This window comes from Gavia stellata, chromosome 20 (assembly GCF_030936135.1).
Source record: "Gavia stellata isolate bGavSte3 chromosome 20, bGavSte3.hap2, whole genome shotgun sequence".
In the NCBI taxonomy this organism is placed as follows: domain Eukaryota; kingdom Metazoa; phylum Chordata; class Aves; order Gaviiformes; family Gaviidae; genus Gavia; species Gavia stellata.
This window is the reverse complement of record NC_082613.1, coordinates 17,104,197-17,130,172: the sequence shown is the minus strand read 5'-3', so window position 1 is coordinate 17,130,172 and position 25,976 is coordinate 17,104,197. Positions and strand designations below refer to the sequence as shown.

The 25,976-nt window shown below is 48.1% G+C and overlaps 2 protein-coding genes across 2 annotated transcripts in view; one reads left to right on the top strand and one right to left on the bottom strand.

Moving 5' to 3' along the window:
* Window positions 1–19,120, top strand: part of SAMHD1 (SAM and HD domain containing deoxynucleoside triphosphate triphosphohydrolase 1) — a 28,527-nt gene extending 9,407 nt beyond the window's left edge. Inside the window, exons 6-17 of the mRNA XM_059827148.1 lie at window positions 243–313; window positions 2,187–2,342; window positions 4,529–4,629; window positions 4,738–4,846; window positions 5,450–5,541; window positions 6,908–7,023; window positions 9,985–10,124; window positions 11,754–11,759; window positions 12,975–13,064; window positions 14,258–14,362; window positions 14,708–14,845; window positions 17,034–19,120. Coding sequence (XP_059683131.1) covers window positions 243–313; window positions 2,187–2,342; window positions 4,529–4,629; window positions 4,738–4,846; window positions 5,450–5,541; window positions 6,908–7,023; window positions 9,985–10,124; window positions 11,754–11,759; window positions 12,975–13,064; window positions 14,258–14,362; window positions 14,708–14,845; window positions 17,034–17,156 — 1,247 coding nt within the window. The 3' untranslated portion in view covers window positions 17,157–19,120. The remainder of the gene's footprint in view (window positions 1–242; window positions 314–2,186; window positions 2,343–4,528; window positions 4,630–4,737; window positions 4,847–5,449; window positions 5,542–6,907; window positions 7,024–9,984; window positions 10,125–11,753; window positions 11,760–12,974; window positions 13,065–14,257; window positions 14,363–14,707; window positions 14,846–17,033) is intronic.
* Window positions 19,121–22,870: 3,750 nt separating this feature from the next.
* Window positions 22,871–25,976, bottom strand: TLDC2 (TBC/LysM-associated domain containing 2). The gene is made up of 6 exons (XM_059827353.1): window positions 25,944–25,976; window positions 24,987–25,148; window positions 24,417–24,569; window positions 24,152–24,247; window positions 23,430–23,503; window positions 22,871–23,006 (listed from the first exon to the last, which is right to left on the bottom strand). The coding sequence occupies exons 1-6, from the start codon at window positions 25,974–25,976 to the stop codon at window positions 22,871–22,873; spliced, it is 654 nt and encodes a 217-aa protein (XP_059683336.1).

Genomic DNA, 25,976 nt, shown 5'->3' with positions numbered 1-25,976 from the left:
AGTAATTAATGTTCTCAGTGTTACTGCAGTACTTGCCTGTGGTGTAGGTAATGGGACTGGCTATGTGAAGCGCAGTAGTTCTTAAGGTGTCTTAGGAAAGTGTACTCGCTATAGCTGAATCTTCCTCACAGAAGATGTCAAGATCAAGTCAAATACAAGAGAATCCAGATACTTAGCTTGCCCAAAATATTTTTACTGGCAACCATGTCTCAGATTAAACCTTTGTAACTTTTATTTTTAAGGTCATGGGCCATTTTCACACATGTTTGATGGAAGATTTATTCCACTTACTCGTCCAGATTTGAAGTGGAAGGTAGGCTTTTCACTATTACAGTAAAAATAGAAAATTGACGTTTTTAAAGGGAGAGTAATTAATCTTTAAAGATTGGCAGTGCTTGTGAGAATATAGCGATCATCTAGCCTTTTCTTATTGTATCATTTTGATGGCATAATTAAAAACCAGAATGTTTTCTTCTAATTTTGTGATGATTTCCTTATTGTTCTCTTTAACTGTTTGTTTGGGGAATGTCAGCCCCCTCAGAGTGGCCATGGGTAGATGCAGCCTTACTAGCAAAGCAGAAAAAGGTGTGGGGAGAAGTAAGTGAGGGCAGATGTTTGTCACCAGCATCTTTTCCCTGAAAGTGCAAACGCTTTTGAACTCCTGTGTACTTTCATGAGATCTGTTCGTGTACGCATGTCCTCTTCCTGCAGATGTCATGCTGGGTGACACAGAGGAGATATGAAATGTCTCGATCTTGTCAATGCCTGTAGTGTGACTCTGAAGAGGCAGAATTCGTTAGGACCGCACTGATCATTTTAAGCTAGCATTGTGCCTTAAAATGCTTGTTGCTAGCTTTCTTCAGAATGTTTTACAGATGCAAAATACCAACTGAATCACAGAATCATTAAGGTTGGAAAAGACCTGTAAGAACATCAAGTCCAACCATCAGCTAACCCCACCATGCCCATTAAACCATGTCCCACAATGCCTTGTCCACACATTCCTTGAACACCTCCAGGGATGGTGACTCCACCACCTCCCTGGGCAGCTTATTCCAGTGTCTCACCACTCTCTCAGGAAAGACATTTTTCCTAATATCCAGCCTGAACCTCCCCTGGCACAACCTGAGGCCATTTCTTCTTGTCCTGTCACTCATCACTTGGGAGAAGAGGCCAACACCCACCTCCCCACAACCCCCTTTCAGGCAGTTGTAGAGAGCGATGAGGTCTCCCCTCAGCCTCCTCTTCTCCAGACTGAACAACCCCAGCTCCCTCAGCCGCTGCTCATCAGACTTGTGCTCCAGACCCCTCACCAGCTTCGTCGCCCTCCTCTGGACACGCTCCAGCACCTCAATGTCCTTCTTGGAGTGAGGGGCCCAAAACTGAACACAGCATTCGAGGTGCGGCCTCACCAGCGCCGAGTACAGGGGCACGATCCCCTCCCTACTCCCGCTGGCCACACCATTTCTGATACAGGCCAGGATGCCGTTGGCCTTCTTGGCCACCTGGGCACACTGCTGGCTCATATTCAGTCAGCTGTCAACCAGCACCCCCAGGTCCTTTTCTGCGGGGGAGCTTTCCAGCCACTCGTCCCCAAGCCTGTAGCGTTACCTGGGGTTGTTGTGACCCAAGTGCAGGACCCGGCACTTGGCCTTGTTGAACCCCATATAATTGGCCTCGGCCCATCGATCCAGCCTGTCCAGATCCCTCTACAGAGCCTTCCAGGAGGTTCCTTTCCAGTTTGAGATTGTAGTTCAAGGCCAGGATATTTAATACAGTGTTTAGAATTCAAACTTTCAGAAACTTTGAACAGAGTTTCAAGGGTTGTTTGCTGTGAATAAAATGTAAGGCAGTCCTTTCATGCCTCTCTCTGCTTGTAATTACCAAGTAAAATCAGCTGAGTAAACTTGTTAATCTTCTGCACAGCAGAATTGGTTATTTTGTCTTCTAGCATTGTAATTGTCTTACTGCTGTTTGTTAAAATACAAAATTAACAGCTCTCTGCTGAAGAGTGTGTTTCTGGACTCTGTAGACCGGGTTAGATACAAAATGAATAGAAAATCACCCAAGTGCTGCACTGTCACACCACTGTGCCAGGCAGTGCTGCCGGCTTAGGAGAAAGCTGTGACACTGCAGGAAAGATGCTTAAACTTTTGTAATACAACATTGAGTTGTTTTTTTCACAGCATGAAACTGCTTCCGTTGAAATGTTTGAGCACCTGATCGCTTCTAATAAACTAGAAGAAGTCATGAAGTCATATGGTCTTGTCCTGGAAGAAGATATGAACTTCATCAAGGAACAAATAGGAGGGCCTATAGATGAAACCGCTTGTGAGAAATCGGTGAGTCAGGGTACTGCTACTGTTATCCCAATAAATGTCTTTAATTTTACCAAAAGAGGAGATAATTTTTGCTTCTGCTATATCTTATTATTTATTTTTAGCCCGATGAAATTCTGAGAATCCTGGCACAAGAGATGCTAGAGAAGTGTAGTGTTTATTTCTTACAGTGCTGGCAAGAGGTGGTAGCTTCACTATGTTATGTGCTTACATCTTCCTGAGAAGTTCTTACCTCAAAGTCTTCAGATTAGAGGAAAGCTTAAGCATGTTATTTGCAGTTAGTGAACCTAATTCACTGTAACTAGATTGGTAGAACTGAATTTTTAACGGAAACCTTAAATGACCAGGTTAGGATAACAGCCTGTTTACTGGATGCCTGAAGGCGGTGGTGATGGGAGGTCATGTTTTCAGGTGGCTGTATGAAGGAAACATGGAGATAGTTTAGGGTGACAAGCTGACAATGGATAACAAAATTGAGAACTGGCAGAGATGAGGCAATGAGCAACACAGAGTGTGGCTCAAGTGCCAGAGCTGCGTGAGCTTTGACGACAGTAGCAAAATGCTTGGATTTATTGCGGTAACAAACATAGAGGCAGGGATAAGACTTGAAGAAATGTGTTGTCTCAAGAGGCAAGGAAGAAGAGATTGTGATTATTAATCCTTGCAACTCTGTGAAAGAATTAAGTCCTCTCTCTTCACTTTACACTTTACAGCTCTTGTCATCTCTTCAAGGACACCCATTCAGTTGCTACCAGAATTAAGAACCCCTCAGTGGGAGATGTGTCATGACAATCTGGTCCTAATCAGAATTTGTATGTTGTCCCAAACAAATCACCCACAAATGTTAGCACTTAACCATTATTTTCTGCTATAGTAGTGTGTATTTCTACCATGTGTACTCCAGCACTCGGATGACAAACATAGGGAACTTAGCATAACAAAATTCAGTCTGAGATCTTATAGGAAGGGGATATTCATTTACAAAGTCTTCAAGTTGATTTTTACCCACGCTCATTTGCACACAAATCTTGCTGCCTGACGCTGCCATTAATCTTGTGCCAGGTTCTTACCTGATGTCTGGTTTTCCTTGTTTGGATTCTTTGCCTGTTTTCCAGCAGGAGAACAGGAAAAGGAGTGTTGTACGTGATATGTGGCAACCTTCTTGCCACCCTTCTGGTGGTGGGCTGCAGGATCTTCTGCTGGCAGTCATTTGTACTGTGGTGGTCTCACCAGAGTACAGGGTCCTCTGCTGATGAGGCATCTGTGCTGTGATGCTATCACATTGCAGGCCTTCTGGTCCTGACATGAGCAACAGGTTGTTTATGCGTTGAACATAAACGGTGTCCTGAACGTTGTCCCAGTAGCAGAGCTCTTTGTGATCAGCACAGGATATTTTTATCTACGATGTGCACTCTTCCCACTGCTTACACACGTTTCCATTCTTATTCATATCAGTTGTAATATTTCTGTAATGCAGGTAACACGAAAGCCATTTATCTGTTTGTATACAATATTTTCCGCCTTCAGAATTTCAAGGCCACTTTATGGCATTTTTTGTCATTAAATTTTCAAGAATCATTAAATTTTCAAGAAAATAGTGTTTATGTGCAACTTGTATCTTATTATTTTGGTGCTGATTTCCTGTTTGCCTCATGGCTGAATTATCTCTTGTGGGTTAGGAGTTTACGTAGCTGGCTATTTAAACAATTTTTGTTTAAAACATCTAAATAATTGTTTTAACACTCTGTTCTGTAAAGTTGTATAGTTGATTGCAGAAGACTGCAAGACAGTGACATGTTTGTGGGTTTAACTAATTCCCTGAGGATTAAATGATTCCAACCTTTTCCCCTCTTTGTTGCTATGCAGTATTTTTTTTTGGCATTTCAAAGTTGCAGGCTTTGTTTTAGTAGAATGGGAAATTAAATACTTTTGTACATGGTTTTTATTCTTCTTGATATTCTGGGAAGTCAGCTGCTTAAGCTCTAGTTCTGGATTTCTAATGGTCGACAGCTTCTGAAAACTCTTTTATTGTCTTTGTGTTCTTTGCTACCTCAGTGTTGGATGTTTATCACAGGCAAAATTGAAGTGTATTCCCACTGTCTTTAAAAAATTGTTCTGACATTGTTTGCACACTCTAATTTCTTATTGTTTCTGATTTTTTTTTTTCTTCTCTGCTCCCCTGTTGTTAGTGGCCCTACCGTGGTCGACAAAAGGAGAAAAGTTTCCTATATGAGATAGTAGCTAACAAAAAAAATGGCATTGACGTTGACAAATGGGACTATTTTGCAAGGTACAAATCTTAAAGGTTTTGTTTTTATTATGAATTCCTACTGAAACAATGCTACTGTATGTATAAGTATGATCTCATTATTAAACACTCTTCGTGGAATATTTTTAGGGATTGCCATCACCTAGGAATCCAGAATAATTTTGATTATAAGCGATTACTTAAATTCACTCGCGTCTGTGAAGTAAAAAACCAGAAGCATATCTGTACCCGTGACAAGGTAAGCAGTGTGTGTGGACCGAGGGAATGCTTAGCAGCAAAATGCGTGCAAGGTATAGCAGCACACTGAGAGCATGTGGGACATGGCGAAGCCTGCCTCGGGCAGCGTGGTACAGCTGCACTCTGGATTGCAGGGGGATGCTGGGGTTGCCTGCTGGATGCTTTTTTAGCCCAAGAGAGGAAGAAGTAGTTGCTGCTCTGAAAGTTGTTCTCAGAAGCAACTGGTTTAAAGAAGGGAGGGACAGAGCAAGCCTCTATTTGAAAGGGGTTGTGGCAGGTCCTTCCAGGGGAGACTCTACAAAACCATCAGCTGTGCATAATCCTGCTCCAAGTCTTCTGAGCAAGAGGTGAATGTGGCTTTGCCGAGGGGCTGCTAAAGGAGCAAGAGCTCCTCTTCTCTGCCCAGGCTGCCTGGGGTCACTGTCCAGGTCTCTGCTCTCCCATGGCGGCCTAAGTCTGTTTCAAAATTTGTAAACTGTGAAAAATAACTGTTCTGCTCTATGCTGCAAATGGAAGGAGACAACTCATTTGATTCCTGGATTGCTTTAGTTTTCCAATTAAGACAATGTCAAAAGTAAAAGATGATTGGGTTTTTTTGATTCAGGAAGTTGGAAATTTGTATGATATGTTCCACACACGGAATTGCCTGCACCGGCGAGCATACCAGCATAAGATTGGCAACATCATTGAAATAATGCAAGTATTATACTTTTCTTTTCTTGCATTCCATTTATTTTTAAATTCTTGAAACTGTATGTCTGTTTGGAATAGTCAGATAATCAATAAGGTGTGACATAGAATAAAAGCCACTGGGCTGTATAACCCAAGTCTTGTGGCAGGGCTCAGTGCTTAGAGTATCATCGAGGCTGTGATTAACAACAACAAAAAAACAAAAAAAGAGAGGAGGACAACAACATCCTTCCATGTGAAATTCAATTAGAGGAAAATTACTAAAGCCCTGAAGAAGCATAGGACCACGATGTGCTTATGCTGTTTTAACTGCTGACAGCTGAAGTCAAAATCTGTATCCACAATTTAGAGACCGCTTAGCTCAAACTAGCTGGTTAACAGAGCAAGGTTACTGACGGAGTACAGTAATGAGCAAGCTTATTGTAGCTCCGCTGAGGCCTAACTTTGTGTTTATGTAATGCCACAGCAGGAATTGTTCAGGACCAACTCAGCTGGCTATCTGCATTTGTACCTTTCTTGTTGATGTCTACAGAAGTTTCCCTATAACATTATTCTTTTTACTTTTCTTGAATAGCAGAAATACTAGTATCCCCAAATATTTTTTCATTAGGATCTTGGCTGCCGAGTAACCATCTGTTGAGTTTGGAAGAAAGGAACGTGGAGGATTACACAGTACAAGAGTGATTAATGACTGCTTTTATTTCATAAACTTCAGCTCTTGGTTTAGTGATCCTCTAAAACTCAGACTAAAAATGCTAAGGTTTGACAGTACCTGTGTTTGAGGAGTAAAACAGCCAAGAAATTTAGTTCTTGGCTTACCATAATTATAGCAGCCTATCCAAGTGAGTGTACGAGCTGGAAATGATGAGGTACAGGGAACTCTAGAAGAACTTGATGTTTAGAACATGATTTTTTCCCACCTGGAAATACCACGTGTTCATGATGCTCTACCTTTGCAATGCTTTGTATTCTCTCAGTTAACTCCTGGAGCAACAAGTCTGTAGAAGGTCATCTGTGAGGCAGCCTCATTGCAGCTGAGTGACCGTGTCACTGTCTTGCAGGGTTCTGCAGTCGTCTAAGCAATGTGAAACTCGTAGTCTGAAGCAGAACAAAGTGGACTTGCTCATTCATTGAAAGAAGGTTCAGGTCTGATCTGAATCTGTTTTCAGTAAATGGAAAGACTCCGTTGCAATATGCAACGACAGCACGGAGATAGGACATGTTGCAGTGTGATCAGGGCCTGTTGTGTGCTTAGGATACAGTTTCATCTGTTGTCTTCTATTTATAACATACTAATGCATTTCTTTTTTGACTCTTGAGCAATAAGGTGTTTCGAAATGATGCCTTAAGTCTTAATTTTGTCTCAAACTAGGATTACGGAAGCCTTTCAAAAAGCAGACAAATATTTTAAAATAGAAGGCTCTGGAGGAAAACTGTACCAGATTTCTACAGCAATGGAGGACATGGAAGCCTACACTAGGCTAACTGGTATGAGCTCTCAGAATTTTTTTTTTATGTAAAAGAGCATGAGTACCTGTTAAAATACTATTTTTACAGCTGTTGGCACAGTGGCCCTTGCCCATGACTAGGACTCCCAAGTACTGCTTTTGTGCACAGATGGTGGGGCAGACCTGGACTGTCCAATCTCTGTGCTCATATCTTTCTGGGAGAGCAAGACCACCTACTTTAAATTACTTTTATGTTGAGAGAGAGAGAGAGAGAGAGAAGCACCAACTTCTTATGTTCTGCACACATTCAAATTCAGATTATTGCAAGCAGTGCTGTCAGGAGGTCCTGCCTGTGCCCTGAGTTTGTTGCACTTGTCACAAGTGGGATTTAAGTTAGCTCTGAGCGATACTACATCTAGCTGCATTAGCTGGAGAAGTACCGTATGTGTGTTGTAGTGTGAAACTAACCCCAAGGCAGGTTTCAAAGGGCTCTGATGGGGTCTGATTTGATTTGCTTGAGACATTGCTACTGTGCTTGCAAATATAACAGAAGAAAACAATATATGAACACCTTTATTGCTGAAAGTTTCTGGTTGCTCAGTTAAGAGCTTGTGAGAATGGTTCTTGTAGGGTAAGTACATGGAGCAGCAACCTGCTTGAAGACATGCGGGGGAACTCCAGCGTGATTACGGAGTGAAGCAAGCAAGAGCTGAGACTTGTGATGTCTTCCCATTTCTCAAGGTCTGGCTCAGTGCTGTGAAGAGGAAACAGAGAAATTACTGAATTAGTGGAAACTGGCTTGAGTTGTGTTGTGTCCTCTGTTACGTAGTTCCATTGTTTCCCACCACCGTGGCGTCTTGGTTTTGTCTGCCCCTCCTGGTCTTTGCTGTAAGGCACACCAGCATTCCTCTGGTTGGTGTGCAGTGCTGTGGCATGCCCTTACCAGCTTTGTGCAGCACGGGGATGGAGGCCAGTGTGGGCAAGGCAGACCCTGCTGCACTGAGGGGTTTGTGGTTAGGTGACTGCAGGGCAGAGGATGCTGCAGACCCTGCTGAAGAGTGCTCCCAAGTACTGGCAGCTCTTGCAGCACCTGTGAGCTACAGCTCACAAGGGCTCCCAAGGCATCTTTCCTGAGTGGTAACGCAACTTTCCTGAGTTTCCGTCACCAAGCCTTGGCTGGCCAACAGAGAGACTCAAGAACTTCTATCTTTGGTCCGTGGACAAGGTGACAGAGGCTGATGGCACAGTTGCAGAGGATCCTGTGTGCCTTAACCTGTGTCATGCTAAAGGCCTTCTGCTGGCAATCCTTCATCTCCCACAGCTACATTCAGCCTGACCAGAGACCTGCTGCGTCGAGCAGGTGAAGCGGCTGCACAGAGTGCCGAGATGAGGAGCTGCCTGGCGCCTGACGCTGCATGCCTCTGCCCCAGGGAAGGAGAAGGGACTTGCTTTGAGGGGCAGTAGCTATTGGAGAGCATGAATTGCAGTGTTGGGCCGTGGAAGGCAAGAACTGAGATTAAGTTCTTAATGGGCTAGGATCTGTTCCCTGGGGGCTGCCTGGTCTGTAAGATCGTCTGTGCTAGCAGGTTAGCACCAGGATCCTGTCGTAACTGCCTGCTGACCTGCGGTACCTGGTGAGGAGTGCAGCCCAGGGCAAGGAGACCAGGACTGTCCCCTGCCTCTTGCAGTCTGCCACAGCAAGGAGGTGCTTGCCAGGGCTGTCCTGTTCAACAAGGAGAGGTGAACAGCAAGGAGAGTGATGCGAGGAATATGCCAACATCAGATGTAACAGTGGACCACAAAGAATGAGTGTGTTCTCATCCTCTAAAACCAAGGCACTTCCTTCCCTGCCTCCAGCGGTTGCAACCTGGGGGCTTCCGAGAGGACAATAGGCTTGTTTTCAATAGTCCATGATGAGTGATGCTTCTGTGAAACTGTCCAGTTGCCTCTTGGATCTTTGCAAGCGATAAACCTCTGTGAGGTTCGGCAGCAGAAAGTTCCCTAGCTTTCTTCCATGACGGGTGAAGAACCACTGTTAGTTTTTGATTTGTTGCCTCCTGATTTGACAGCAAATCCTGTCCTTTAGTAAAGGATGAGACAGCAAGCAGTTCCTTGTCACTACTGCTTTTCCACAATGGATGCATTCATGGGCTGCTTATTTCCCCTGCATTATGTCTTCTCTCAATCTGAAGAGACCTAGTTTTGTTGTTCCTTGTGGAGAAGTTCCTGGCTTTGATCAACCTTGTCCATAAAAACAACCCTCAGTTAAAGGTGTTTTGGTACATGGCTTCTGGGATGTGTTCGGAGCTTCTTAAGCCAGTTGCGGTCCTAGGCAGGGCATTGCAGAGCTGTGCTTGCAGCACATGTCAAAGCTGCCTAGGTATTTCTGGCTGGGGAATGCAAATAGACACAGAGTGCAGCTGTGTTGGTTGTGACAGGCGAGCAGCATCCTGACAGCAGCAATCTCTTTAGGACAGCCAAAAATAACCTTTCTGCTCCAAAGCCATATCAAAAGAAGCCTGTGTCTTGCTGCTCGTATTGATGGTGGGAAACACACTGTGTACTTCACTGTCATGGGAGACAGGAGGGGGGACTTTGATGCTAGCATCCAAAGTCTGAGAAATTCTGAAGGTTTAAGGGAAGTATTTTATTCTTTTACAAGACAGAGCACCTTTGTCCCTGAGCCAGTTAGTGCTGGGGTTTAGGATATTCTGCTGAACAAGATTCGCTAAGTAAGAAGAGGAAGCAACTTCCAGTGAAATAATAAAACTTTTTGCAAGGGTGAGAATTGAGCTAGTTTTTCCATCTGTTTCCAACTGTTATGAATCTGATGATAAGATGATATTGTTCGCAGTTGTCAGACTTAGTATGTTCAGTGAAAGTGAGTGTCTTTCCTGAACCAGCATTTTCTCTTGTTGCTTTAACTGTTGTCCCTGTACATGCATTTTGTTGTGACACTGGATTATGATATACTTAACAAAAATCAATGCAACTTTGGCAGATAATATCTACCTGGAAATTCTGCACTCGAGTTGTCCAGAACTGAAGGAGGCACGAGAAATTTTGCGTAAAATAGAACGACGTGAATTATACAAGTTTTTAGGAGAGACTCAACCTGAATCAATGAGGGAAATTGTAAAGGTAATGTCCATTGGTGGAAGACTCTGAATTCTGTCCCTGTAAAAATGTTTTCTAAGTTGCTGACCATCTTTTTTTCTCTATCTCCATGTGGTTTTTGTTTGGTTTGGGTCTTTTTTTGCTTAACTGGTATTCCAAAAATAGTCAAAAGTTCTCCTTTCTTTACGTAGCTGAGCCATGAAACATATTACAAGAAACTGGGAAGAGTTTTACTTACAAACAGCCAGAAGAATGGCAAGAGGTGGAAATTCAGAAGTTGATTGTTGCAGTAATATTTTCAGAAAAAAACTGTTTTCTGAAAATTACAAAACTGCATAAAAAGCTGTTATAGTCCAGTGATTGAGAAGGCTATTACTATCATCTTGTGTTCATTAAAATTTCAAAATAATAAGGAACACATTTGCTTTGAATCGTCACTTGTGTGCTTTACTTTGACAACAAACGTCAAAGTGAATAATAACTTCTGAATTCCTTGGTATTAAATTCTATACTTAGCATGAGCATGCACGTATTTTTTTCCACCGTTTGCTTTTCAAAGCGCTCACCAGACATCGGTTTAACCGCTGTTGTCTTATTTCAAAATCATGTTATATTAGAGCTGATGTTACTTCAGATGGCTCAGCTTTTCTTGTCACCTGCTGTACCCTGTTATCAAATCATCAGTTAATTATCTCTAAACTTCAGCCACATTGCTTAAAATTTTCCGTGCCAAATTTTCTGAAGTGGCTGACTGTATCTAGAAAGTCTTAATAAAAATAAATCAGCTTTTTTAAAAGAATAAGGTTAGAGAAGGACTACTAGATGTCTTACTACTCTGTTCATCTTTTTGTTTGAAGAGAAGGTTTGCTGTGTTCTTTGTCCGAGAAAAGGTAGCATTAAGAGATTCCGTATTTAAAAAAGTAGGAGGAAATAGGAGGAAGGAAAACATGAAATGGTTGTACATTCATTGTCAATTTTCTGTCCTTCTGAGGAGGAGTTCAGTATAGCTAGCCTAACTAATAAGGAGATGGGCACGAGAGTGAACTGCATGAATTCCACCTTTAAACAGTTCCTTTTAGAAGCTTGGTTAATGAAAAGAAAAACTCTCGCTTTGAAAATCCAGCCAGAGACTGGATTGAGTCTTGGGGTATCTAGTGTGTTGTTTTGAAGGGAGACTGGATCACTCTTGGTGCCATAATTATATCCAGCCAATGCTTTGCAGCTTCTGATGCTCAGCTGAGGGATTGGGGGAGGATTTTTCCTCCTGTGATGCAGGAGCTGCCTGTTGCAGGAGTGTCGGAGGCTCAACTTCCTCTGAAGTGCGGAGGTGAGCAGTGGCTAGACAAGGCATAGCTGTGTCTGTTCTGCTCCTTAAGCAGTGCCGTTATGTTTAGAATCATAGAATCAAAGAATGATTTGGGTTGGAAGGTACCTTTCAAGGTCATCTAGTCCAACCCCTCTGCGATGAGCAGGGACATCTTCAACTAGATCAGGTTGCTCAAAGCCCCATCCAGTTTTGTGATCCTCGAGCTGGCCAGAGCCAGGGGAACATCCCAAAGAGCTTTGAATTTAAGAACTCTGTAGCTAAGTTTCCAGTTAATGCTAACCAGAAGAGGTAACTTAAAAAAGCAAGCAAACAACAACAAAGAAAAGGAGGAAGTTAGCATACATATGTTCTGATACAGAATATAAATAGAATAGCTTATAAACAGGCTCCCTCCTGCCAGTTGCCTGCTGGCAATTCTTTCCTCTAGGTTTGCTCTCAGTCTAAACCTTTCCTTGGCTTCTTGAGTCACAACAAACCACACATATGCCTCAGCTTGGCAATGTGTGGGATTCCCTGCTCTTCTTAGCAGTCTCCCTGTCTTTGCAAAGGACAAATCAGCAGCAAAAAAAAGGCTGCTAGTTGAATTCCTTCCCTTCTGGACCTCTTTTCCTGGCTGCTCTGTGCTGCACTTGAAGCTTTTCTCCCATGAGTCTCGGTTGCTCCCAGGAAATCTTGCTTCATCAAATCTTGCATCTTCCCCAGAACATAGCAGCCCTGGACAAAGGTAAACAGGCGACTTTCTCTCTCCTGCCCAGCACAACCTTTTAATGAGAACTGACACATTTCCACGAACAACTACTCTCCATCACACCGTGCTCCTCTGCTTGGCTTTAGCCTAGCTATCAGCAGGGAATATTCTCCCAGGTCCAAAACCAGACAAAACCCCCTTGGGGTTTCAGCTTTCAGCTTTTGCAGTAGGTCACCATCCCCTCCAAAGTTTGCCTAGGAGCTTGCTGCTTCTGTTTGGTTTTTTTATAGTGATCAATGACGTTACTGATCTTGTCTGTCTCTTGGGGTTTTTTTTAATATGTTTCAATGTATAGGTATAAAAGCTTTATTAGAGGATGAGATCCTGCAGCCCTTCATTCGAACAAAAAAAAAGTTCAGTAAAAACGTTTAGTATTTAGCTTTGGGGAACTTAATTGCAAAACATTTGTATTAGTAAAACAATTGCTTGAAGGTACTTATTTTCTTCTTTCATGGAGACTTCAACACCCTGGATGGACTGACACTCTCTCTCTCTGTCTGCCCTTCTCTCTCTCTCTCTCCCCGTCTGCCCTTCTCTCTCCCCCCCTGTCATCAGGTGTAAAACCCTTCCTCCACAGGCTGACAGTATTTGGCTCTTCTTGTTTTGTTTCTAGAAATTGATAGAAAACTTACAGCTAAGGTATACAAGGGTTCAAACAACCAGATTGCTGCAAGAAGAGTCTGTCAAGCTATGAAGAAATGAAAGCTTTAGTTTAGTGACATGTTCTGTCATGCATTTTGCTGCCTTGGTGTAGACCTGATAGTGCATAAATGTAATCTGAGTTACTGTCTTTTTTCAGAATAACAGCCTGGCAGAAAGCATTGCTAATTCCAAGCCGGAAAAGGATCCCCCAGATGTGGAACTAAAGGCTGAAGATTTCATAATTGATGTAAATATCTCTCAGAGCGGCTTCAGAGTACAAATTTCTCAATCACAGAGGGCCTTGTATACTGTAGTGAAAATTGGAGATATCTTTCAATACATTTGCAAAGTGAAAAAACAGAACCACAGGGTTGCCCCATAAATGCTGTCCTAGCTGTTCAGCTCAAGGCTCTGAGAGCAGTGTGCTTCCCCCTTGGGAGGTTTGCGGTGGTTGGCGGGGCCTGGGGGCAGAGGCTTCCGGCAGCTTCACTGGACCGTCGTTGGGGCGCTTCTGCTCCCAGTGATGAACGTGTTCTCCCCTGACTGTCCCCACTCTGAAAAGGAGCAGGAGGGAAACCTTTGGGTTTTAGCGTATGGGTGTTAAAGTCAGCAGTCTAGGAACCACTGCTGTGGGTTATGAAGGCAAGTAAACTGCGGGCCCCAGTGGGAGGGTACAGGCACAGTGACTTCCAGGCTTCTAGTATTGCGTGCCTGATACATGGCAGTCACTCCTGGGTTTTGTCTTCTGCGTAAAGCACCTCGCTGCCACAGCTGTCTCCAGCCAGCACTGGTGGGAAGGAGGGAGCCTGAGACAGAGGAGGGAGCTTGAGCAGTCTGCAGGTATCAAATAGCTTAATCCCTGTTCTTGGTTACTTCTGGGAAGAGCTAACAAATGGCTTTCCATAGAGTGCATCACAAATCGCTTCTAAAGCTCCCTTGCATTGAAGTTTCACTTCAGGCTGGGTAAAATTGTAGCAGTTTACTTAGCTTTAAAGTAGTTGACTGTGCTTTCCTTGTCCCACAAATTGAAGTCATGGGGAAGTGGGATTCTCCCTGCTGACCGCAAAACTGTTGGTGTACCAAGCAGATGTAAATAATGTTGTCTAAACCTCAAGCTCTACTGCTGCCTCCATAGGTTGTGTGTTTCGGGGAGGCACAGGCTGGCGAGGGAGCAGCGTGCTGCCACTGTTTGAAACTGGAGCGCTTCAGAGCGCGACTGGGAGCTGGTTGGTGTAAATGTGAATATCCACCCGGCAGCTTCACAGCGGAAGGTGGTGGAAGAAAAGATAGAAAATGCAAATACCAGATTGTTTTATTAAGTAGTCGTTTGTTAATTACTGTTCTATTTGGTTAGTGTAATTTGCAGAAGTATAGCATGTATCCTTTTGTATTGTGAGAAAACTGAAGACAAAAATGCCATTTTCTTTGTCTCCATGCAAGGTTATCAATATGGATTATGGAATGAAAGAACAGAATCCCATTGATAATGTTCTCTTCTATTGCAAGGCTGATCCTTCCAAGGCAGTCAAGATCAGTAAAGAACAGGTAGTCTTTTATTTTCCTCACTGGCTTCTGAGGGGCATCGTCTTCACAGCTTGCGATGGAAGTGACTACAGTCCTTCATGGTAGTTCTTACAGGAGTTGTGGGGAGGTTGTGGAATCCATGTCCTTGCAGGTCTTCAGTGTGTGTTGTACTAGACAGTCTGGAATCCTGACAGCCTTTACATGTGAACAGTATTTAACTTGAACACACTGGGAGTCTTAGAAAAATACAGTTAATTTGGATAAGTTTTTTACTGCTTTCCATTTGTATTCAGATGAAAAAATTGAAGTTCAGTGGACTCTAAATTCCAAGAACTACTAAAGCTTACTTCTTTTTTTATTCCAAAGGTTTCAAAGCTTTTACCCATGACGTTTGCAGAGCAGGTTATCCGGGTTTATTGCAAAAGTCAGGATCCAGATATTGTTTCAGCTGCAAAACAATATTTTATACAGTGGTGTATAGAGAAGGATTTCACCAAACCACAGGTAAGAAATTCACATGTAATTTTTCTTGTTCTTAGAGCTTTTCCCCTTTGTCCATAAGCTTGCTCTTTCATTAAAAAACTTGGCACTCAGGCCTTGTCTTTGTGGCAGAGCTGCTCCTCACTAACCTAGCTTCTGGTTTTATTGTAGCTCACATCTAGGCATGCTTTGGTTTCACTGAAATAGTGATGGATTTGCATTGGTTTAACTTAAGTGATTTGAAAAGTCGTATTTTTAAAACAAAGTTAGTATCCACACAGACACTTACTAGTTCATGGCTGCAGGTTTCCTCATACAAAGACTTAAAACAGCACTGAGAGATTAAAAGATCTAGGGAAGAGGTCAGATTGGTTCTTCTATTCCTTTCCCTCTTTTCCTTCCTTGTTCACCAGCTGTTAAACTCACTCCACCCCCAGAAGGTTCACGGTCAGTCCATTTGCTCTGAGTTAGAGTGGAAAATATCTGCGGGAACAAGATTGCAAACCTCTTCTCTCTGGGCAACTAGTCTGTAGTCTGAGTTCCCTGCAAGGCCTTGTCTGTTCTCTGTGTTTCCCTTGTATGTTCTGAGAGTTGACAGAAAAGTTTCCAGCTGTGAGGAAGGAAGAGGGTGTATTACAGCTCATCTGACGTTTTGTATTGTGTTGGGAACCACGTCGGAGCCGGCCTGGCAAGTAAAATGGAGACTCCAAAGCAGACCCTGAGTCCATATGTTTTGCTTTGCATTCCTCCTGCCAAAGGTGGTGGAGAAGCCTGTAACAATCGTGGCCGTAAACTGGTGATGTGTGATACAGCATCCCCAACACATCCCCCTTGCTGGAAGGTGGGCACCTTCGTCTAAAAAAGTTACTATGTGCTGATACTTCCAGTATATCCATCGTTGTAGGGAAGCAGTTACGGTTGTATCAAGTAAATTTTTCTCAGCAGAAAATGCTGGTGGAGCCACTCAGCTACGTCCATGAGCTGTGAAGTTTCTAGGCTGGAAGCATCAGTAGGTTTGATAGATGAGCTGGCAAATCTGCTGTTACATTTCTCCCCTAATGGTTGGCTTTCACTTTTGTTTGTCTGATGGTCATACCAGGGAAAGGAACAGCTTTCTTCAGTTCCAGGCACTTCTTCAGATGTTTTCCACTATCTGGGATCAAGCCTCAAAGTAAAATTAAATGCTTATATTAAAATCTCCAAGTTGCTTAAGAAATGCAATGTGAACAGTTTGTACTGTGAACCATGTATTTTTCTTCTCTTCATCAAGTATGTTAATACTTACGTTATTTGCTCATCTGTGCAAGTCTCATTTGGGGAAGAGCTACATCCTCTGAAATGGAAGACCACCCAGGAGATGACTGTTCTTATGTTCTGGAGCTACAGCTATAGGCACGAACAACTTGTTTTAAGGCTTGGTCTTATGTCATACTTCTGGCATCCATCTTTTGAGAGCAGTTAATTTCAGAAGGGCTTTTCACAAATGGTTCAAGCAACAAGCTTTCTCTGCTTGTAGCTTGTAGGGTTTGGTTGTATCCTGTAAGCACATTCTTCTAGTTCAGGCATACCCATCTTGCAGGTCCTGGCACGTTGCAGAACATAGTAACATGCGTCTCACCAGCTTATTTCTAAGCTTAGAGGGCTTATTGCTCCCTTGTCTGTGTTTGCAGTGCCTGAGCACTAGATTAACATATATATCTGACAAGGATGAGCACCACTGCCTTAGACCATACCAGTTACTGTACCAACGTTATATACTTTATTACTGTACCAACATTACATACTTTAAGACAGTGAAAGGCACATCCAAGCGCCTACAGCTGGTAGATTGCAACAGTTTTAAATGAGATGCTGTGGCGACTTCAGAGGAAACACTTAGAATAATGTTTCTGTTTCGTATACCAATGCCTGAAGTACAAGCCTGCTGATCTTCCTGGATTTTCTGGTAATAATTTAGGAAGAGGTGAGCTGCCAATGGTGAAGCCTTCTCAGATATGCGGTTTTTTTTTTTTTCTCCCCACCAGATGCTACTGCTGACTACAGCAGTTTCCATCTCTGGGATGCGCAGTCTTCGATGTTGATTAACAATGCTTCTAGGACCTTGGATTTATTTTTTCTATTAAGTCTGATACTGAGCTGCTTTTCTCCTGCTTTAGGATAGAAAGCAAAAGTGAATGTACTATCATTAATGTTTTCTGACTTTTAATAATAGGATGGTGATGTGGTTGCCCCTCATCTAACTCCAATGAAGAAAAGCTGGAATAACATGAGAGATGATGAACACAGGACAGCTTCAGAACCCAGTTGCAAACAAAGGCTTCCTTTTGATAAGTAACCCTTTTCCTTTTGGCACTATTCAGTCTGCTGCTTCGGAAGATGAGTAAACCTGAGCAGCAGCTGGGTGGACTGTAAGAATTCATGGAACAATGCAGAAATGTATTTTACAATACAGCATGTTTTAACGTAGGTGCTTAAACAAAGTGCGTATTCCAGATGGACTTTTAAAAAAATTAACAACCTATTTCAGCAGAGAAAACTCAATTCACATTTATTTTTGAATGTATTGGCACTGTATAGCAAGAGTAATTTTAAAAATTGCCATTCATCGTTATTACAAGAAGTGCTGAAGACATGTTACTGTTCCTTCTAGTCCTGATCCCTTCTTAAGATGATTGTGATACTGCATGAGGTAGCAGAAAAACTCCCAGCTCAGGTTTTTGGGTCTTTTTAATTGGTGGTTTGTTTTGGTTTTTTTCAGTACCTGAGGAAGAGAGGAGTAAGTATGCTTCTGAAAATACAGTGAGGTAATAGAACTTTGAAATAACCATAGATGGCATCTTCAAGAATAGCAAAACGAATTTCATTTGAAAAAATAAAAGGAGGGGAGAGGGGAATCTTTTTAATAACCAAAGATTACTTTTCTGGTATTCAGAAAGCTGATGAAGATGCAGGCTTCTTGCTATAAGTGTGACCACAATTTTTATTGAAGTAACAATGCATTGCAGTGACATGCAGCCTTTTATTGTTTTATAGTGTATTTTTGATACATTGAATGTTATATTTTTACTGTTAGTCTGAACTGCAAAAACTGCTCAAAACGTCCGTTGTTTGAGTGCTTGCAGGACGGCAGAGCTGCACGAATGTTTGTCAAGGCTGGTGGACGTGCGCACAGTTCTTGGCACAGTTAGTGAGTCCCAGCGGGATGCTGCACTGGCTCCACTCTTCTTGCACCAAGTGCACCTTGTTTTCTGCGTTACACTGTACTAGGTGGACAGGCTCTTCAGGAATTCTTCCATTCCTGTATCCCTCCCCTGTTTCTCCTGGATCTCTGATCGCTGTCCCTGTGTAATTTTTCTCTCCCTTGTAAAACTGTAAGGGTTCTTACATGGCAGTACTAATGTGAGTGTTGCTAAATGTCTGTCCAGTTGAAAAAGTGAACGAGGAAGACCTTTTTCCTCTCGTCTTTTACTCAGATCTATGAGGAAGGCTGCTTTCATTAAATAAAACCTAAAAGCTTGAAAAAGCCTGCCCTCAAAACTAAAAATGCAGAGCAAAAGGTTCAGTAATGCTCAGAAATTGGAACGAGCTTTGGATTTTTATATCTGAAATGGGGAAAGAAAAGTTCAGCCTTCAGTTTTGACAGCAAAGCCTGGGTAACTAGGTTAGTTTCTGAAAACTAACACAATGTGAAGTCACTGTGAGAGAACTGCAGAACTCTCTTCATACCTGATTATGTTTCCTTTGCCCTTTTTATCACGGGAACTGATAGCTGTTAGGCAGAGGGAAGGAGAATGAGTATTCATGTACTTACTCAGATATCATTTGTTGAAATAACCAGAAGTCGTTTTGTGCTCTGCTGCTTTCTTACGTACCTGTGCTCACCTGTCTAAAGGTGATGCAGCGCAACTTCTACTGTTCATGTCTTTAACAGTATTTCAGATCTGCAGGTGTACCAGGTAACTGTTAGAAGGGGTTGTGACCTCTTTAAAAGCTTTTAAAGAACTTCTTACTATGCTTCAAGAAACAAAATCATAGAGTGAAGGCATTTATCTCCCTTATCTGCATAAAATCAAGTATTGTTCAGAATAATGTAACTTTGTTATTGTTGTTTGGGTTTGTTTTAACTCTGTTACAAAAGGTGCACTTTATACTTGGGAAATATCTTTTGCTTATGCTGAAGCAAAAAGTTGTACTTAATGTTAAATTCTGACACAGGGCATTTCTTTTTCTCAAACTTTGTTAATCTGAGCCTCTCTGGACTAAGAATAAATTTATAAACAATGATTTTACTATTCTTTTAAGGAATGGCAGTGTGTGAACTTTATTAAAAATGGTCTTACTGCACAGTTACAAACAGCCAAATGTATTCTAAAGGACAAACGCTGCTCTATGGAAGTGCAGATCTTCCAGCTTGAGGAGATGAGTAAACATGAATTAAGAAACCAAGTGCAGTGTGAATGGTAACTGCAGCGGAGCCAGCTCAGCTGCAAGGGACCGTGAGGGGTGGGAGGGAAGCTCATAGAGTTGTGCCAAGACGGAGGATCCAACCTCTCCTCGTGGTGAAACCGCAGCCGCCCGGCTGTTGCCACGCCTGGGCAGAGCAGGCAGGCCTCTGCCTTCAGCATCCTTACAGTGGCCAGGTTGGCTTTAGGCACTGCTCCAACTATTGTGTAGGGGAAAAAGGGAAGGTGAAGTCATGTTTGACCAACCTGATCACGATGAAATGACTGGCCTGGTAGCTGAGGGGAGAGTAGTGGATGTTGTCTGCCTCAACAAGATGTTGAAGTATGGCCTGGATGAGCAGACGGTGGGGTGGACTGAAAACTGGCTGAAGGGTTGATCAGTGGCCCAAAATCTAGTTGAGGGCTGGTAACTAGTGGTGTACCCCAGGGCCAATACTGGTTCCAGTCCCAGTAGTCTTCGTTACTCATCTGGATGATGGGACAGGGTCTACCCTCAGCAAGTTTGCAGATGACACCAAAGGGGGAGGAGGGGCTGGTACACCAGAGGGTTGGGCTGCCGTCCAGAGGGACCCTATCAGGCTGGAGAAACGGGCTGACAGGAACCTCATGAAGTTCAACAAGGAGAAGCGCAAAGCCCTGCCCCTGGGGAGGAACAACCCCAGGCACCAGGATGTGCCGGGGGCTGCCTACCCGGGAAGCAGCTTGGCAGCAAAGGATTTAGGGGTCCTGGTGGACACAGGGGTTTGACCATGAGCCAACAATGTCCTCTCGCAGCAAAGTATGTCAATGGTATTTGGGGCTGCCTTAGGCCAAGTATTGCCAGCAGCTCGAGCATCTTTCCCCTCTGCTCAGCACTGGTGAGGCCACCCCTGCAGTGCTGGGCCCAGTGCTGCGCTCCCCAGTACAAGAGAGACGGGGACATACTGGAGAGAGTCCAGCGAAGGGCCATGAAGGTGATGAAGGGACTGGAGCATCTCTGCTATGAGGAAAGGCTGAGAGAGCTGGGACTGTTCAGCCTGGAGCAGAGCAGGCTCAGGGAGATCTCATCAGCGTGTATAAATACCTGGAGGGGGGTGCAGAGAGGACAGAGCCAGGTTCTTCTCAGCGGTGCCCGGGGAAAGGACCAGAGGCCGTGGGCACAAACTGGAACACAGGAGGGTCCCTCAGAATGTCAGGAAACACTTTTCCGCTGTGAGGGTGACCGAGCACTGGCACAGGCTGCCCGGGGAGGTGGTGGAGTCTCCATCCGTGGAGATACTCAAAAGCCACTGGGACACGATCCTGGGCAACTGGCTCTGGGTGGCTGTGATGGAGCAGGAGGTTGGACCAGGTGATCACCAGAGGTCCCTGCCAACCTCAACCATTCTGTGATCCTACTCCCGCGCTACCGTCAGACACGTGAAGTGAGCCTGAAGTCATGGGATGTGTGTTGGGGAGGGGCGAGGCAGTGCTGAGAGGCCTGTGAAGAGGAATGGTTCCCAGCGCCTCGGCAAGCTTTACTGGAGCCTTTCCCCAATCTGTTTGGTGATGGCTTGCACCTTCGGTGCCTTCTCTGCCGCCGCCACCACCATTTACCGCAGCAGCAGCTTCTGTGGGGTGGGGAAGATGTTCCTTCTCCCCACGCTGAAGGTGGGAGCTGCAGGCTGCCAGCCCCGGGGTGCCCCGGGGTGTGGGGGGCTCTTCTTAATCTGGTGGCTCTGCCGCGTGCCCCCGGCTATGCTTGCAGGCTGTGTTGGCAGCAGCGGGCATCACACCTCAACAAGCGGCCTGGGTGAGGACACGTGGGCACCGCGTGGTGCCTTGAGGACCCCGGGAGGATGGTGCAGAGCCGCCTGTTTCAGCGGGGAGTGCTGGGTGGCGGCTGTGCACAGGAGGTTGGGCACCCTGAACGGCCGCGGTGAGCTCCTGCACGCACTGTCCAGGAGCCTCGCGGGAGGATTCGGGGATGGAGGGGTCTGGTCCCCTAAGGGCACCTGGTCAGAGGAGCCTTAAACAACACCACAGCGAGCCAACCCTCATGGGCACGGGATGAGGGAGGCGATGAGGCCAGACCTGGTCGGTGGCATCCCTTGGGAAGGGTATGGGGAGCCGGAGAGTGTTCATTTTTTCAGCTGGGAGGATGCAGAAAGGGAGGGAGACAAACCTCCTCAGTCCCACTAACTGATGGGCTCTCAAGAAGCTACAGGCAAAGGGGACTTTGCAGCTGGTCGGGGTGTAACCCTGCGGGTCCGGGACATTGGAGGGGGGCGGTGGGACTCTGCAAGCAGAGGAGGAGGTATAAAGGGTTACGTGTAAAATGGGGCCGGTCAGTGCCTTGTCTGCCTGAGCCCTGCACCTGATCTGTCTTATCGTCCGTCTGTCCTGTCGTCTTCTTAAACCCCCCGTAACTATTGCTCCGTTGATTTCAGGTAGCCTGTGTGGATCCGTGCCGCAAGGACTAGGTGCCAGCTGCTGCAGAGACCGGCGTGGGTGGGTTCGGGGCCCGCAACTGGAGTCAGAGCGGGGCTGTAGGCACCCCTGGCTTGTGGGGTCAGCTACTGGAGCGGGTGCAGGTCCCCGTGCCAGCTTCTGGGGGGGCGAGTGGCTGTGTTGTCCCCAAACCGGGCGTCTGGGGGTATGTGTGTGTGTGTGTGTGTGTGTCATTTGCAGGCAAACTTTAAGCTGGACCATCCGGTGCGTATGGGGCTGTGGTGGGGGTAAGAGGGCTGGGATGTGGCCAGGGAGCCGGGCAGAGTGAGGCAGCCGTGTCCCTTGGATAGATGCTGGGCTCCAGGGAGCCGGGCAGAGTGAGGCAGCTGTGTCCCTTGGATAGATGCTGGGCTCCAGTGGCCGGGCAGGAAGGTCCTGGGCTGGAGCGGCCGGAGGAGGCAGCAGTTCCTGACACCCTTCAGCACCCATCAGGCGCTCCCCTGGCCCGGCTGCCCAGCGGTGCCATGCTGGGTGCCACGTCCGGGGCAATTGCTGCTTTGGAGAGGGGAGCTCCCGGCCTGCTTGCTGCTCTTTGCTTTGCCCAACTTCATGGTGCCATTTGTTGCTTCTACGGCAAGGACAAGGCTGGGAGTGCAGCTCTGCCTCTTTATTGATGAGTGGTCACCAAACTGCCTGCCAGCCCCGGCAGTGCCATCCCCGGGGTCTGCGACCAGCGGGGCAGAGGCTGCCTGGGTTTGCTCGGTCCTGCCGGCATCATGCTGCTCTCGAAGCTTGCTCCTCCATCTGGGGACCTTGCGGAGCTTGGCCCCGCCACGCGCCCTCCTCCCGGGGTGGCTCTGCATTGTCTGGGCCAGGCAGGGTGCCTGGTGCTGTGGTGGGGCCGGTCCTGCAGCCACCCTGGGGACGCCGAGACGATGGCAGCAGCACTGCGGTGGGCTGAGATCCCACTGCAGCCTGTCCCCATCACGCTGCCCCCACCGGCTGTTGGCACGTGCAATGGGGACGTTGGTGGCGACAGGGTGAAGGGAGGGAGGGGCGAGGCTGTGCACTGTCCCGGCAGGCTCGGTGGGTGCTGGCAGGGAAAAGCTGTGCACGAGACATCGATCCCAAAGCATCCCCCCGATGCCACCTTTGTCCCCAGGTGTGGGTGGCGGGGTCAGGCCAGGCCCCACACTTCCAGGTCCTGGACGCAGAACTCCTCCCGGGATGAGAGGGTCTCGTTGTCGAAGGTCTCGCAGGGGTGACTGCCCCCGTGGTGGAGGTCTCCATCCAGCCACAGCCCAAATCTACCGCTGGGAAGGTGCCAACGGCACGGTTGGCTGAGGGTCCCCTCTCCTGCCTCCTCCATGCCTGGAGACCTCCCCACCACCTCCCGGGGGACCAGCCACTTCCCTGTCCCTACTCCCGGACGCCCTCCTGCTGAGGATGCCAGGCAGAAGGGATGGGCAAAACAGGGACAAGACAGGACAAGCAGCCACCCCTGGGGCTGCCACGCTGCCCGCAGGCAGGGAGCAGGCAGGCCTGCAGGCAGCAGGGTCGGAGGGGGGTGAAATGGCCAGTGCTGCTGGACAACCTCCACCAGTGTTTTTGGGTTCAAACCACAGGCACGTGCCTGGACCCGGCTCCGCAGGGCAGCCTGGGCTCAGATCGTGGCCCCAGTGGCCATCAGGGCTGGGGACCCTATGGGCTGCTGAAGCTGCCGGGAATGCTCCTACCTGCCCGCACCGACCATCAGCAGATCCACATCCCCTTTCATGAAGAAGTTGTTCCTGCCTGTCCACCTGAACACCTGCATGGGGACAGCAGTCGGCCGGGACCGTGGGCTGGGGCGCAGCATCCCTGTCGCTATCCCTGTCCCTGTCCTGCGAGGGTCAGCTGGGGGCTGCTGAGCAAAGCTGGCTCTGCCTGTGCCTGCCATGCCCTGCTTCTCCAGAGGAAGACCTGGCCAGCACCGTCCTGCTGCTGGCCCGTCCCTGCCAGCAGCCCTGGGGGCCCCCCCGGGGGACAGCTGCCACCCGCTGATGCCACCAGCGGTGTCGCTCACTTGAGGCCACCAACCCCATCATGCACACGGACCCCCGCTGGCACAGGCAGATGTGGCTGAGCTGCCTCCATGTCCTGCCAACGCCGGGCTGCGCCCTCCCTGGCAAGCGGAGGGTCCCTGGTGACACCCGGCTGGGCAGAGTCCCCTTCCCTGACCCCCCCCTCCCTGCACAGCTGTCTGGGATGTGCCTTCCCCCCCGGCCCTGGAGGAACCCGGGGACTACAGCTGGCAGAGTCCCCCGGCTGCTTCAACAACATCTGGCCAAGCGCAGTCATGTCACCCCAGACCCCTCCCCAGCACCTTGGGGACCCCCGTGGCATGGCTGGGTCCCAGGGGCACCTCCAGCCCCCCACCCCCTGGGGTGCCCCGCGGCTGGCAGCCTGCAGCCCCCACCTTCAGCTCTGGGGAGAAGGAGAAGAGGAAGGTCTCCCCCGTCCCGTAGAAGCCATTGCTGCAGCGAATGGTGCTGGCAGAGAAGGCACCGAAGGCCTGGGGAGAACAGAGAGGGAGAGTCCCATGCTTGGTGGGGCTCCTCAATGCCAAACGCATCCCCCATCCTGCCGGCAGCAGCGAGGATGTAGCCAGGCCCCGGGTGACTCGGGGTTCACTGCCCCCCCAGCACCATGGGGCAGTCGGGCTGCAGAGGGTCCGGCCGTACCTGCGCCTCCGTGTCCCTTATGAGCAGCAGGGCGGGGGAGCCCGGCTGGCCCCCGCGCCGGTACAGGGTCCGCAGGCTGAAGCCATCCCGGCCGGTGCAGTACAGCAGGCTCCAGGGCTGCTGTGTCAGCCGGGAGGGCAGGTGGGGGCCCAGCTGGGGCAGAGCGGGCTCAGCCAGGGCTGGCGGGCTGCTTCTGGGCACCCTTCTCCCCCCGCCCTGCCCAGCATCCTCCCAAGACATCTCCCCAAACATTCTCCCTCCAAGCAGCCTCCCCAAGTATACTCCCAAGGGGTCTCCTCAAGCCCCCAGCCCAGCCAGCAGCCCTCTCAGGATGCTTTCCCCAAGCAGCCTCACCCTGAGAACCCTTCCGAGACATCTCCCCGAGCATCCCCCCACTTCCCGGTACTCCCCCAAGAAGCGCTGCTGAGGGGGCTGTCCCTGGGGACAGGGGGATGTCACCCATCTGGCCTCACGCTGGACCAATTCCTGCAGGACAGTGGCCATGGCTGCGCGGCGTGCGAGGGGTGAGTGTGAGGGTGGGGTCCCCACGCTGGGAGGAGGGTGCCTCACCTCCTGGATCTCCCTGTCCCGCAGGACGCTGCTCGGTGTGCTCAGCACCAGCCTGCATGGCTCCTCCAGGGCCGGGGCCGCTGCTGGGGCTCCCTCCCAGGCCAGCTGCCCCTCTCCGGCCGGCTCCCCACACCCCACGGGCTGCTCCTCGTCCTGGTCGGGCTGGGGGCAGGTGGAGGTGAGCATCCCTGCGGGCTCCGAGGGAGCAGCATCCCCAAACCTGCCCTGTACGGGGTGTCTCCCATCCTGTGGCTGGGTGAAGGGGCCCAAAGGCCACAGGGATGGGCACTTGGCTGAGCCTCCAGCCCAGCTCCCTGCTGCGCTGACAGCCCTGCTGTGCCGTGCCATCCCGTGCCATCCCATGCCATGCCCTGGCACCCTGCCAGGCCATGCCACCACTGCACACGGAAGTTCAAGGGTGTGGGGGTGCCCGAGGAGGAGGAAGAGGAAGAAGGCCGGGGAAGCTTCCACAACTTCAGCCCACCCTCAGCCCCAGTAGAAGGGGTGAAGCCCGGCCGCTCCCCTCCTTGCCCAATATGCGTGGGGTCAGGGATGCGCCTTCGTCCCGGTGGCAGCTGGTGACAAGCGTCTCAGCTGGCCACGAGCTCAGGGCAGCTGTGGGTGCAGACCCTGCCCGAAGGTGGGTGGGCAGCAGGGTGGGGCATGGGCAGAAATCACCCTGAGGGGACAAGAGGGACGAGCGAGGGCAGCCCCAGGCCACAGCAGGTCTCCTGCCCCAGGGTGCTTGGATCCTGGGGGGGGTCAGCGGGGCTAAAGGGGCAGGTCCCGAGTGTGCCCATCACCCTCTGCACCTCCCCAGCCCCTCGGTCTCCCCAAGGCAGCTGCCGTCTGTCCGGCTGGCCATGCATCCAGCCTGGCTGGTGCCTCCCGGCGCTGCCCCGGAGCTCATTCCCAGTGCCCACGCTGCCACATGGGACCCCGCCACACTGGACCTACCAGGAGGTGGTAGCGAGCACGGAGCCCCCTCAT